At 39.6% G+C, this 15003-nt stretch overlaps 1 protein-coding gene across 2 annotated transcripts; it reads right to left on the minus strand.

Moving 5' to 3' along the window:
• Positions 1-1322: 1322 nt before the first annotated feature.
• Positions 1323-12736, minus strand: LOC133990387 (activin receptor type-2B-like). 2 transcript variants are annotated; one of them, XM_062428683.1, is made up of 11 exons: positions 12309-12736; positions 9949-10156; positions 7411-7526; positions 6598-6749; positions 6226-6369; positions 5975-6118; positions 4986-5134; positions 4666-4780; positions 4132-4270; positions 3725-3849; positions 1323-3437 (listed from the first exon to the last, which is right to left on the minus strand). In XM_062428683.1, exons 1-11 carry the CDS (start codon positions 12358-12360, stop codon positions 3243-3245), a joined length of 1539 nt encoding a protein of 512 aa, XP_062284667.1. In that variant the 5' UTR covers positions 12361-12736; the 3' UTR covers positions 1323-3242. The 2 variants fall into 2 exon arrangements, with proteins under 2 accessions (XP_062284667.1, XP_062284666.1); XM_062428682.1 differs by having other exon boundaries at positions 3725-3855.
• Positions 12737-15003: the final 2267 nt, after the last annotated feature.

Here is a 15003-nt window from a genome sequence, read left to right on the forward strand (position 1 = left end):
ATAGTTCCCGAAATCGACTTTTGTATTTCACTCTAATGAATGCCTCATTTAACTTGATGTCTATGTGCAAACCCTGCAATGAAAAGACAAATAAAAGCAAAAACGTCAATGTACATGGTTAATCAGTGTTTGTCTTTATTTTAATATACAAAAAGATGGATGTATTCTCATCTAGTTTATATTTCTAAGCATTTCAACGCACAGATAAAGTTACCATTCGTACTGTTTAGTGAAACCAATCAACACAGACCGCACATTCACACATACACACAGTTCACATAAACAGGGAAGGTCACACGATCCAGTCAAGCATCCATTCACACTATGACAAAAATGAACAAAATGTTGACTGTAAATCAAAAAAAAAAAAAAATAGGATTTTGCTTTCACAGGATTCACACATGAAAAGGAAGAAACCCTTTACATTTGTCAAGTAAATATATACACAATAATTGATACGTTTTTTTTTTTTCTTTTTTCGTTTTTTTTTCTTGAAGATGAGACTGACTCCGTGTTAGTGTTACTAACGAGGTACTGCATGAGGTAACTGGTTTTTCTGTTCAGAAGAGCTGGGTGTAAGACAGCATTTGGAGGTAACAAGCAATCACGGTGGATTTTTCTTGTGATCGTTGTTTTCTGGCACAATACGTGAAAGCACCTGGGTCACGTTCAGCTCCCACACTTTAAGTTGTTTTTTTTTTTGAAATCCTATCAGGGGGGGGGCTTTAACACGTGTCCATATCATAAACATGATCCAGGTGTGATGAGATGTACTTTGAGACGCAGAAAAAAAACTGCTAAGTCACAGCTGAGTTTAATGAGTTGACTTGAACTATGATATTCAAATGACTATTGCTGTATAATAAATATTGCTGGACCCTTGGACCACGCACATGCCACTGTTTACATAACTCCTAATGGGGCTGCATTATCAATCAATCATGTGGTTATAAACACATCAATGATTTTCCAAACACTAAAAACATTGTTCTGTATTGATTGATGGTTTCTTTTTTTTTTTTAACTTTTTTTTTTTTTTTTTTTAATACGTCCTTCACCAAAACTGCACAGATGCAAGCGTTACAGATCACTGTTAAAATCACCATCTTTCCACAGCACTAATCAAAGCACAACAGATGAGCCTGTGTGTTGTCCGACGTGGCTAAACTATCACTGAACAGGTCTGAACATCACATCAGCGGGTTAATATTGAGGTAATACTGTTCAAACTGGCATTTTGAGCGAGTGGCCAGTCACTGAAGCCACCTGCAACAAACCATTAGGGATATTTTTTAAGTTATTTTTAAAGTTTTTTTTAAGTGTTTGTTTGCTTGTTTTCGATGGTATACACACTAAGCTTTCTAATGCAAGTGCTACCTACACAACTTCTGATCCAGAGGAACTGATACCATTATTCACAGAAATCAGTAACACAATCCTCCATTGTTGAAAATTCTGAAAATATATATATATATTTATAATCACAGGGCTAGTTGTCAAAAACGACTGTTAAATATGTAGAGGTGGAATTGGAAATCCTTTTCTGTTTCTGTGAAATGAGAATAGTAATGCCCTGCTTTCTTATTTAAAAAAAAAAAAAAAAAAAAAAAAAAAAACAGATCAGTGTTCGGCAACTGTGTGTACAGGTCTATTTACAAGAATCTGCCTCTCTTCTTTTAGATTTTTACAGCATTAACACTGTGGTCAGGCTCTATTAAAAGAAAAAACAATCTCCACAGATAAGAGGCCCAACCAGCAATAAAATATCTCCACTACTAAAACACAATAAAATACATAACACAACTTGATATACATGTAGAAAAAGCCTGAGGTACTTGTCAGAATATCTGAGGTCAGTCTGGAGGAGTAAGCAGCTGAGGGCTTACCCAGTCAAAAAGAAAAAAAAAAAACAAAGAAAAAAAAACAGAATATTAGCCTCACATAATATCATGGATAGTTATCACATGTTAGCGTTATATTAACAAAGAATACATGTACATCTACAAATCCTTGAGTATCCTGGAATAGTCACAGCAGCATAACGGACATTCAATGTATGGTATTCATGTTATGATACACTATGGCATTGCATTTGAGACAAAGGCAACCATTTGAGCTCTCCTTGCATGACGTACAGTGACTGAGGTATCTGGGGACTGGTGTCCGACTGAGTCTATTGAACAAACAGCCATGAAAATTAAAAAACAGACATGTTGCTTACTCAAGTATGGCCCTCGCAAGGATAAACCCAGACTACCTGTCCATGGTTCTTACTTTTAACACGCTCTCTATCCATCTCATATCATTTAGTCTTCAAACACACACACACACACACTCACGCACACGCACACACATTCACACAACATAGTTAAAATCAAGAATGTGTAACATTGCAACTCCAGACAGCATCCGTCAATGCCCCTGGCACTGGCAAAAGGAGTAACTCTGAAATTTCTACAATTAAAAAAAAGAATCCAGGAATATGTCCATGATAGCTAGCTGGATAGCTTGGCTCTCAACTTAGAGAAAATGTTCCAAAGAAGCCTACTGGATACCTGAGAGGTAGTTCCCCAGGGACAAGACGCTTGTCCCAAATCTTCAAGAAGTCCAAATGTTTAAAACAACTGCTCAGCTCCCATTTAGCTCCCTCCCTTATGATAAAACAGCTGTGCTCCAATCGGGTTTTTGATCTTTTTCATTCTGAGGCATTCACAGGTTTAAAATAAGGGAGCGCACTCGAGTTTTAAAAATTCGAGAAGCTTCGACCCCTGAGGAAGATGAATATATTTTGTCTAACAGTCTCAAAACGGTTCCTCCTAGGTGTGCAGCACGTCGTCCGAGGTTTGGAGCAAAGGTTCATTTCATTTGGCCGCAGACGATCATGACCAGACAGGAAAAACGACAAAGATAACAACTCATGAGGTAATAAAAAATTGACTAACACAAAAGAAATACATGAGGTAATGACGACATTTAAGATTTGACACGTGGGTGTTATCAGATGAGCCCATCGCACAGCTTATTACTACTTCAAAACTACAGCAGATGGATGTGTTAGTAAGATCCGACTTAACACCAAAAACATTAAAACAGAAAAAAAAATACCAGTATTGGGATAAAATAGCAGCTGCATTCAATTTGCTAGTTTTTTTTAATGTTTTTAAATATTCACGGAGATCCGCTGAGTTTGGATTTGAAAAAATAAAAAGTCAGGAGCTTGGGTGAAAGATGGTGTCACCCGTTCAGGTACTGGACTCTTTGGGAGGTAGGTCCTCGTTGGTGAGAGACGTCACAATGGAGACGGGGCTGTCTGAGGTAGTGCTGCTGATCGTCCTGGCTATCTGACCGATGCGCTCTTCCACGCAGCCGGCCGACAGGCGCGCCTCTGCGTCGTGGTCCCAGCATTCCTCGATGGTCTCACACATCTGGCTCAAACCCTGCAGACACAAACATTAGAGGACATTAGAGGACAGTCGCTTTTGGAGATATTTTTAAATGAAGGGGCATGACTACTGAACCCAAGCACTTTAAAAAAAAAAGCTCTTTCAGAAGACAGAAATCTCTCTGTGAATGCAAATCTAGTTTCAGAAAACACAAAAACATGACTGATTCAAAAAACCCTGACCTCAAATAATCAAGCTGAATTCCCTGGAAAAAAAAGGATGCATGACATCCTGGTATTGCTGCTGAAAAACATAGAAGCTATTCTTCCACTGTTACTCACAGGATGTTTGAGCCAGCAGTCCTTGATGACTGGACGCATCTTCTTGTGCACGACCACATCCTGCAGATCCTCCAGGGAGGGATGCTGGCCTATTTCATCCTCAAACGGCAGCATGTATTCACCCACTGTACCTGGGCAGAGGCAGAAAAGCCACGGAGTGAAACGCCATTTACGCACACACAGACCAAGAAAACAAGTGAAGTATTTAAATATTATAAAAGACAGCAAAATCAAAACCGGTCCCGTATTTTAAGAGTAACTTTAACCACATTACACCTTTAACCCTGATCCGATGGCTTTCCCAAGCAAAACGAAAACTAATCCTTTGTTTATCGGACCAGCCTGAAGCACGGTGACCTTTCACCTGCGGGGCAAAAGAAGCAGCATTCCTGCACTGTTTGACTCACCGTCGGTCTCTGTGCAGCGAGCCACCAGCTCCCACAGCACCAAGCCCATGGCGTACATGTCTATCCTCAGGAAGGAGTCTCTCTGGAAGTTGATGGCTCCCTCCAGCACCTCTGGAGCCATGTAACGCCTCGTACCCACCTGGCAGGACAGGGGAATCGAGTCTTTGTGAATGTGTGTAAGAATGTGGTTTTTTGAGAGCTACTAATGCGGTCAGGCTAATATGATGTGCAGATGTTTATTTTAAAATACTCAGTAAATGCAATCCATGTGGTTGGTAACATTCTGAGCTAAGCCAACTGAAGCAAAGCTAAACAATGTTTTCATACATAATTGGCTCAATTTTTCATTCTCTACTTCTACCATAGGAAATTCACTGTATAAATATTCTTTCTTTCAAGCCAATATTTAATAGAGAATATTGTACATAAAGCTTGTGTCAATGTTTCAGCAAATATGAAGTGACAGTTAGTAGGACTCGCATCACGGAGCCAACGAAGAAACTGTAGAAACTCAAAACTGAAGGGATTACATACCTGGCCATGAGTATCTCCTGGAGGTTTTCCTGGTTCAAATCGTACAGCGAGCCCAAAGTCTCCAATGACTGCAGCCAGATCATCTCGTAGCATCACATTCTTACTCTTGAAGTCCCTGGGAATTTAATTTCAGGACAATAATCACAATGCTGGAACTATGTTGTTTAGTCCCATTTATTATCTTCATAGGCACATTTACAAAAATAAAGCACAACCAGAAGAGGGCAGTGCTATTTAAAGGCTTGAGCTGAAACCAGATGCAATTATGGGTTTTTTTTTGAGTGTTTTGAGCTTGGAGCCATGTATGCTTTTCCCTCTACCTGTGCGCTATGGTCGGTTTGGGCCCCTCTCCCTTGTAGCTCGGAATGTCCTCATGGAGGTAGGCCAAGCCGCGGGACATGGTCTCTGCTATGAGACACAGGTCACTCCAGGTCACAGTGTTGCCCTTCAGGTGGTCTGTCAATGATCCCTGCACACACACACACACACACACAAACGATTCAGGACTGAGGGTTAAATATGGGACTCTAAGAAGAAGAAGAGTAGATTATTTTTGGTCCTGTATTTCACTTCATCTGCCAGCGGAAAAGTGTTCAACCAGGGTTTAAAATTATAACAGTATAGTTTAATATATAAAATAAAACAATTAAGCAAAACGAGATGCTGCAAGCACTCGTGTCAACTGTTTGCATTACTTTGACGGAAAAGGTGATACAAGCTTCAAAAGTCATTATACAACCGTGATGCTATGTTCTGCTGATTGCAGTTACTCTTTAATCCTGTGTTGCTATAATAATAATATCATTGTTGACAACACAAATGAACACAATGTTCTGGTGACCTAAAGGTCAGTAAAAAGGTGTTACTGGACTATTTTTTCATTTCATTATAGTGATATTCTTGATTCTAGTGTTATTTGACATTAAATACCTGTAATGATTTTACACTACAGAATTTCTGTAAATCTCTAAACTCACTCATATATATATATATATATATATACTGGATGCTGCAGTCCTGTCATAAGTAATAAAATCCTGCCTTTAATAAAAGCATTGATGTTCTTTTGTTGAGGTAAATAAAGGCAGCTGCCAATATTGGATAATATCCAGCAGCGCAGCTCAACATAGGAGCCCTATATCCAACATGAATGCGCTATATGTGGATATATATGTGCATGAGTGTGTGTGTGTGTGTGTGTGTGTGTGTGTGTGTGTGTGTGTGTGTGTGTGTGTGTGTGTGTGTGTGTGTGTGTGTGTGTGTGTGTGTGTGTGTGTGTGTATATATATATGGGAAGATGTGTGCTCACCCTTTCGTGAAACTCTGTGATAAGCCACAGCTCTGTCTCCAGGTTGCTTCCGTGCTTCTCTGCACCGATGTAACGCAAGATATTCTCATGTCGGATCCCCGGAGTCAGGAATATGTCTCGCTCGTTATGCCACGACTGCTTATCCTGTACAGACAAATCCACAGAGTTACGCTTAAGTCGTGATGATTTATACAAGCGCATTTATACAAGGCAGTAAAGCACAAGAGAAAAATTTTGAACAGATGACACACCTGAACAGGGAAGACCTTTACAGCGACGTAGTCACTCATCAACTGAGCTTTCCAAACACAACCAAAGCGCCCCCTAGCTTTGATTTCCAACAGCTGCAGAGGTTTCTGACCCACCAAGGGGGATGGAGGAGATGGTCCAGGATCCTGAATAACAAACAAGTAAAAGCAGTTACTCCTATTCTTCTGCTGAATTTATATAAAAGATTGAACAGTTTTTCCTGTCCTTTCTACGAAACATTACAGGAATAGATACCTGCATAAAGAGCATTAGCAGCAACAACCAGCATGGGTGACAAACAGTATGATAAAATGAAAAGGGGGGAAAAAAAATGTCCCTCATATGTCACAGACTACCACTATGGCCTGTCTCACCTCGCTCAGATCTACATGTCCGTAGGGAGGTTTGCGGTGGCGGTACATCCACAAGGCCAGAACCAAGGCCAGGGACAGCACGCAGAGAGGCAGCAGGGAGTACACCAGCACATTGAGCAGGGACGGCACTCGGGGTGGAGGCCGGATTTTCACTGTCAAGGAGGAACAGAGTAATTACTGCGTGTCAAGCTTCGTGACATGTAGGTTACTATCAACATCCCTCACAGAGTGGGAGACCTGTTTTTCCAAAAGAGCAGGGTAACATTTTATCTAGATCGTCTCTGCAGAGTCTGTCGAAACGCAACAAAATATAGGTTGTTGAAAATCTACTTTGGGATACGCTGGGATACAGTACCGGACTATGCAAATAAAGATACTGAATTCTGCAATACTTTATACCCCGAAAAGCAAATAAACACAGTGAACTTTTAGATTTCAGCAAACAAAGAATTGCCAAATTCAATATCGCAAGCTTGTGTCAATGCAATGTATTTAAGAATGTGCTCATGCTCTAATTTCAGTCTTACATGCGGACATTACAAACACATTTCTAAGCATTTTTTTCATATATATACAAATATAACAAGACATGAATTAACAATATTCATGAAAAAACGCCAACTGTGTGTTAAATTCATGAGTTTTGACTATAAAAGGTAGATTTTAAAACATGATTTTTTTTGTTTTTTGTAGTTGTTTTTTTTTTTTAAACTACTATACACACAGCTGAGCTTCACTCCCACTAATCTGAGGGGAAAAGCAAAGACCTATTTCTCGCTTGTGCTATATATGTAGGATGCATTCGCCACTCACCTCGGTTGCCACTGCCAATCATGTCAGGAAGGTGGGTGAATCGTTCATTGCAGTAGTTGCCCTCGCAGCAGCAGAAGAAGACCTGAGGGTTTTCCTCCATGGAGACACACTCTTGCCTAAAGCGGGAGAAGACACACCTATATTATTCCTCAGATAACCAAACAGTAATACCAGACACACGTCAAAACTACTTCAACAACAATTAATGCGATGTTTTGAGATCTAGACATCTGGCTCTTTTTTTTGTGCTCTATTTATTGTCTAGAATCTGGCTTTAACATGTGCATTCCTTGTATGTATGAGCATTTAAAGTTAACTTAAGTGACCAATATCATCTTATTAAACTTCATTATCAATCATTAAAGACACTAAAGATACTGAATGCATAGGAATCACAAGGTTTCTATATCAGATATCTCCTCTTTAACAGCAGTCTTAATCTTTATGACACCGTCTGTCATCTCATTTAAAATTGCCTACCTGTTCATCGCTCTTCACTTGCTGTAATTATTTTATGGAGCTTTTCACTCACATGAAATTGATCAAAATATTTTCCCCCCTCTAGGTCCCACAACACTGTCTCTACAGTTATAATTACAGCCAACAGCACTCCAGCTCAAAGCAATTTCCCTCGAAACTGTCAACAAATTTGTGGCTGCATCAAAACCTGTAATTTGTTGCGCATCCCATTCCAAGCAACGCCTTTAAAAAAAAAAACAACCTGCTTTTGATTGGTAGTCAGTTGATAATTATCATCAATGTGTCACCAGTCATTAATTGCTCTCCAGGATGTACGAACCCATTCCTGAAATACCTTCAAGTCTAATATACGAAAGCTCACAAATCAATGCACAAGAATGACAATTCTATTGGTTGCTAACGGTAACCCTTTATACACAAAGAGGTGTCGTCCAGGAGCGATTATTACAGTTCCCTTTTCTATGCCTTGCCTTATGAGCCACCAGAGATCTCCAGCTCACAACGCTGTGGCAGGAATATTAAAAACCACAAAGTTTCATCACGCCACACAACTCTGCTCTGGCTCCTGATAAAAAGCTTGTTTAAAATTCTCCCCGTGACTTACAAAATCCTGAGTGGCCTGATGCCACCATATCTCTCTGCCATCTTCAGGCTGTGGACACTGAGCTGTACTCTGCACTGTCGCGGCAGGCTATCTGGTTATTTCTACAGAGAGTATATATGTGTGGGGGAGATCTGCTCGCTGTGGAGCATTTATGTCCAACATAAATCCCAACTGTTAAATATATAAAGTTCCCATGTTTAGGAGAGAAGCTGGTCTAAATATTCTCACCACAACATCGTGAATTTAATCTCATATTACTTCAGTCTACCTCAATCTGTTCACCTGGCCTTACAGTTTGAATTATGTAACGCATTCAATTATTTAGACTTGATACGCTGTGTGTGTGTGTGTGTGTGTGTGTGTGTGTGTGTGTGTGTGTGTGTGTGTGAATGTGTGTGTGTGTACAGATGGTTGCATGTGTGCTCACAGTAGGCCACATACCTTCAGGTACACATTTGTTTTTGTACATTTTAATCACTTTCATTGCAGATTACGCTTCATATGCAGAATATGTATCATACCATGTGTATTTAAGTGAAATGATACCAAAATAATCTGATTCCAGCTTCTCAATGTGACTATTTGTGTGTGTTTCTTTACTCCTCTATGACTTAATATCTTTGGGTTGTGGACTGTTGGTTCAACTTTGGGACATTTCAGATATTTTTCACCATTTTATAACATTTTACAAACCAAATGACTAATTGTTCAATCAAGAAAATACAGGGCAGGTTAATATATAAGGAAAATAATCATTAGTTGCAGACCTAGTTCGTGAATGTAGGCGTGCTTTTTTTATCACTCACTCTTTATTTGACTTGTTTGAATTGCGTTAGGATTCATGTGGGTGATATTGTTCTGCAAATTAACAAAAATCAATATAAAACGAGACCACAGTTCATCTAGAGATATACAGCCTCCTGGATGTCTTTATTTGATGTTGTGTTTGCCAAGGTTAGACCTTTTCAAGGCTGCAACTAACAATTTTCAATGGTGATTTATGTGTTGCTTAGTGTGTGAGATGTCAGGAAATAGTGGAAAAATGCCATTCAAAAGTTCCCACAGTACACAATGGAATTTTCTAATTGCATGTTTTCTCCGACCAACAGGTTTAATCCCAAAGATATTTAATTTAGAACAACATAAAAAAAATGTTAAAAGGAGCACATCCTCATATTTTTGATGCTGGGGTTTGCCATCATTTCAGCTATTTATTAATTATATTGACAAACTGTGTGTCTAACAATTGATTCATTGACTCACGCTCTCAATACCTTTTATTGCTGTCCCTGAAAACGCCCCCAGGTCATATAAATAAAGATATATTGAACTACATGCGGGCACCAAGGCTGAATTTTCTGTTGTACTCTCTGCCACTCACTCTGGGCATGAGCCAGATACCTAAATTATAAATGTCAACGCGCGGTGGCGATGACCTCGCTCTGTGACCTGACCTGTCATAGCAGTTGAAGTCGTCCAGCCAGCAGCCTTTCTTCACCAGCTTGATAGTCCCTGAGGAGTTGAGCCAGGAGGCATAACAGTGCAGTCGCTTGTCCTTCTCCCCCTCACAGCGCTCGAAGCCGCTCTGGTTGGTCCTCTCCGTGCGCCAGTTATCATTGTAGTACACACACTCCCGGGTCTCTGCTTCGCCCAGACTGTACCCTGCGATGGACAGAAGGACACAGTCAGCTCACATCGTAATGAATTGAAACTCAACAGCGGAAGCGAAGACATATGGTGCAGGAGCCGCTCGGTGCCACGAAGAAACATCACTGAGCAGAGCTTCTATCATCACTTTGGCACACGGCCAAATTTGGGATCTCTCTGTAGTTAAAAAAAAAAAAAGGGAGTTCCTCTGGGCTGAGTTGTTGCTGAATTGTAGCTCAGCATAATCCCGTTCACTTAATATATCTTTTCAGAGAGTAACGACTAAAAAAAGAGGAAAAATGACAGGATTTAATTAGCTATAGAGAAACAATGATATTCCCTGCTGTTGTATAGAAGCACAGCAGCATGCTACTTCTACAGATAAGGCCTCCTGGATCCTTCTTCAGTATGACACATCTGGAGCGACAGATAAGACCTTCTTCTTTAAAAAAAAAAAAAAAAAAAAAAAGAGCTTTTACTGTCATTTAGGTGTAAAAATGTCCCCCCCCCCCTTAACCCAACCGAAATGTAACAATGGCTGTCAATCTCTTAATGTTGCTGAATTGCTTTTATTATTCCCCTTTAATGATTTAAAGTTGGACTCACTCACGCAACATGTAGAAGACGTGTTTATTTGATGAACAATGAAGCTGATAACGTTGCTGTAAATGTCATTCACAGTATGGCTCGGACATCCAAGCCTAATCTTTGTTCACAGAAAAAAATAGTGCCTGTCTCTTTAAATCCCTGCCTATAGGAGGCTGCCCATCCCCCCAGTGTTACCCCCACCAAGCCATTAGACACACACACATATACACAAACAGAGACACACACACACACACACACAGACAGAGGGAGAGGCACACATACATACATTTAGTTGTCCAGCAGCATACAATGGACTTCATTATAGCATACAGGGATGCATGCAATGACCAAACATCATGCTCGTTATTAAGTATGGAAGGAAAGAAGGTAGTAAGGAAAAACAGACACACACATATACACACACAGCGGTGATGCTCAATGCTCCATTGAGCAGAGATGGCATTTCTGATATCTGTGGTCACATGATCTGGGAGGACTTTTACTACAAGATCATTCCCCAACCCCCCTCCCTCTGTCACTTACTGAGGCTTACACCACAACAACACGAAATTCTGGAGAAGCAGCTTACTATACACTCCCAAGCTCTAATCTATAAACCATAAAAGGCATTAGTCCAGTGCTATTTGGCACACAAGAGTCAGCTGTGCTTCAATGAAAATGTTATTACAATTTGAGGAAAAAGAAAAAAAATCAAAACAAAAAAAAAACCTCCAAACAAACACATTTGGTAATGGGTGAAAAGTGGATTGCATTGTTTTTAATATATTTGTAGAATACCTAGCTGGGAGGAGAGGAATATTCATGCATGGGACACACAATAAAATCTCCAATATGAGTTGCATAAAAAATAAAAAACACCAAACAAAAGAAAAACAACCCTCATGCTCAATTTCACGTGGTAGCAAGTCAGTGTGTAACAGTGCAACCTCAATCCAGTAAAAAAAAACCTGACTTCAGACAAGCAGACAGCTGCTGTCTGTTCAAATCAAACGCCATTGATTTATGAAAATCACTACAGAGGAGTGTGTGTGTTTTTTTTTCTTTTCTTGTTCAGACTGTAACCACAAACAAGAGTCCAGACCTGAGATGTAGCCTATAAGGTTTCAGGATGTTGATGCAGCTGCTGCCTTCTATTCCTGCCTCTGTTAAGAAAGGCGAGGGGGACGCAACAGTTTCACGTTTTGGATATTATTAATTTCTCGGCATGAAATGATACATGATTAAATAAATAAATGTATTTTGGGTGTGTTTTTAAAAAGATTTTTTTTTTAAGAAGTCAAAGCTGTGATAATTATCGAATGGAAAGTAGAGGTGTTGTTGAAGGTATAAACAGAGGAGAAAAAAAGGTGATAATGGATATAAAATATCCACATCAGCATTCACTGCCACATAAAAGAAAAGTTTAAACAACTAACAAACATAAAGTCGTTGGCGGGTACACGTTTCAAAACACAATTTATAAGCAAAAAAATATGTGTCTGCCTCGGGATGAACGACTCGACGTAACTGTTGCAATTTCCAAAAAAAAAAAAAAAAAAAAGCAACAATAGCAGCTTACCTGCGCATAAAGTTCCCAGAAGAAGTGAACAAGTCAGCCATGAAAAAGACATGTTCCGTTTGAAATACAGGACAGAGATTCCCCCCTCTTTCCGTCGCGAACATTAAAACTCCAGGTTGTCCAAAAATATCCGTCCAGGATCAAAACGACCACAGGCCTCCCGGTCCCTCCAGCAGCCTCAACCACCACCACCACCACCACAACGTGTGTCAATAGCCGCGACGCTGCAACAATGTTGCAAGAGAAGATAGGAGCGATTAATTAACTACAGGGCTGGTTAGTCCGATAATAGGTGCAGCATTTCGCATCGGAAGTGGATCCAAAAGGCGAATGAGAAGCTGTTAAACCATCCGAGACGAAAGCCCAGCGCTCTTCTTTTTTTTAAGGTTATTCACTTGGATAGTAGCACCGCTGCGTCGGGAGGTCGGTTGGGGTTTACATGCATGTTACTGATCTGTGTCCAAAATGGCTTCTAAATGGGGAATGGGCTGCAAACAGGGAAACCCGGATGTGTAAACACAAAGAGGGGAATTCAGGCAGCCGAGCGAGTGACCTTAACGCGACACCGTAGATACACGCCTGAAACGACTTTATTTTTTTACCCGTTATCGACAATTATCACGTTATTTTTTCACTCATTTAAACCCCAACAGCTGTGTGTGTGTGTGTCGAGGGGGGGGGGAAATATGCGGTGTTGGAGAAAGATTGTGTGATTCCCACGTTGATTTATCCCGGTTGCAGCGGAGAGTACAACACTTGCACTTTCTGTCATCAGAGTTGGTGTTTTTACAATTCGGTTTTTTTTTTTTTTAAATCCATTTCACACTGGTTTAGATGAGAGTTTAACGCAATTCATTTTGCTTTTATTCGATATAGGTACGAGAGAGGTGCAGTCTTTTTGCCTCGTTTTAAAAACAACGCGTATAGGTATCGAAATATTCCAACATTTTGACCACATACGGCCTATAGGGTATATTTTAATTTCATTTATGCTAATACACTGGTGTCCTGTATAGCAATAAATGCCTCGATACAGTACACCTCAGTCTGTCAGTGTGATACATATAAATCTCTGAAGCAGTAAGAAAAAAATCTGTTTTTTTTCTTTCCCTATCTGAATGATCTTTTATGCATAAGTGGCCGTGCTAAAAATAGCTGACCTAATTTGAAGTAACAGGATTCAATAAATGCTATTTAAAATGTATTCGTTCTAATTACTCATTTTACACCGCTGCACAGTGTTAAATATAATATATGTAACTCACAGTAAACCAGAAAATAGAGCCAACCCACATGCAGCTCTTAATGCATTTTTATAGTTATCACAAAACAAGATCAACAAGAGTATGACAATAATCTTCCCCAATTTCCATTTTATTCATTTTTTAAATAAGTTGGTGACATTTCTGTTGATAATTACCAAATCATCTGTGACGTTACATAAATAATTGGGTGCTTTGTGTCAAAAAAAATGTAAAAGCTGATCAGCCTGCTTACTCACCAAGTCTCCAAGACAACAGACAATTACTTTTACAAGCATTTCCCCTCCAAAAGAATTAAAGTTCAAATTCTTTTACCCTGACTAATTGGGTATGCTTGTCTTTTATAATCTCCCCGATTCAGAACAAATGCTTTCCTCCATTAGAGCAAACAATCTATGTGATAGTATCATATATATAATAGTTGACATATAGTTTTCTATATAGCATTCAAGACACACTCTTTGAAACCTGACATCCTTTGTGTAAAATAATCAATCGCATCATTACAAAAAATCAGCAATGACATTGTTAGAAAGCCATTAAGCCTCGCTATCAGGTCCCCTTTCCTTTTCTCGTCTATGACATCCAGACTAATGACATGTTGGTGACACTGAGCCAATTCGTGCTGCAAATGGCTTAGGAATAAGGTTAGCTATAGGTAATCGCCCCTTAAACTAGTGCCGTTGAGTGTAACTCAAGACAAAGCATTTCCTCATTAGGCTATCCTATATTGACCCCGTAACTCAATAGAGGCCATGAGTGAAACCTTGTAAAGCTAGATGTTCTGTTGTCATGACAGTTCGAAGAGAAAGCACATGAGTGCTCGTTAAAGGTTCACCGGCCACAACCACGGTGTGACATAGAGAAATGGGAACATGGAGGGAAAATGATGCAGTGGTACATAAAAAAAAACATGCAACTATGACCTAATGGTGTTTTTGTAAAAAAAGGATTTCACCACTTATTCATTGGTTATAGTATCTATAATATGACACTGTACATATAACACTGGATGTTAACTTTTAAGAATTTGGAGAAACATTCTTTAACAGCTGATTTAAAATGTGATTTTCTGTTTTGGGGCTCTTCTTTTTTTATGTGCACATGGCAAAATCCAAAACATCTAAAGCCGAAGTCAATTTGAAACCCTGAGGTGAGCATCATGTCGTCACAGTAGAATAGATAAATGACACTAGATGGTAGCAGAGCTCCCTCTGGCAGGTGCAGATACTGCTTCTACCTGTGCGATATCTCTCTTTCTCTTTTGATTAATGCACTGTATATGTGGGGGAAAACACAGTTTCTATTGTTCATTGCCGATTACATCTTGTATGAGAGACATGTGTCGAAAGGCTGGGTGACTTTTGTTATTTTGATTGCTGAGCTGCAAGTTTGTTCATATCAAATATTCATTTTTACCTCCCTGATGAATA

The sequence above is a fragment of the Scomber scombrus genome, chromosome 11 (genome assembly GCF_963691925.1).
Source record: "Scomber scombrus chromosome 11, fScoSco1.1, whole genome shotgun sequence".
NCBI lineage: Eukaryota > Metazoa > Chordata > Actinopteri > Scombriformes > Scombridae > Scomber > Scomber scombrus.

Coding starts and splice junctions, on each gene's coding strand:
- LOC133990387 (XM_062428682.1), bottom strand. CDS start 12,360: ATGTCTTTTTCATGGCTGACTTGTTCACTTCTTCTGGGAACTTTATGC. Junction 4,781..4,985: donor AAACCGACCATAGCGCACAG/GTAGAGGGAAAA, acceptor TTAAATTCCCAG/GGACTTCAAGAGTAAGAATG. Junction 4,271..4,665: donor CAGGAGATACTCATGGCCAG/GTATGTAATCCC, acceptor CTGTCCTGCCAG/GTGGGTACGAGGCGTTACAT.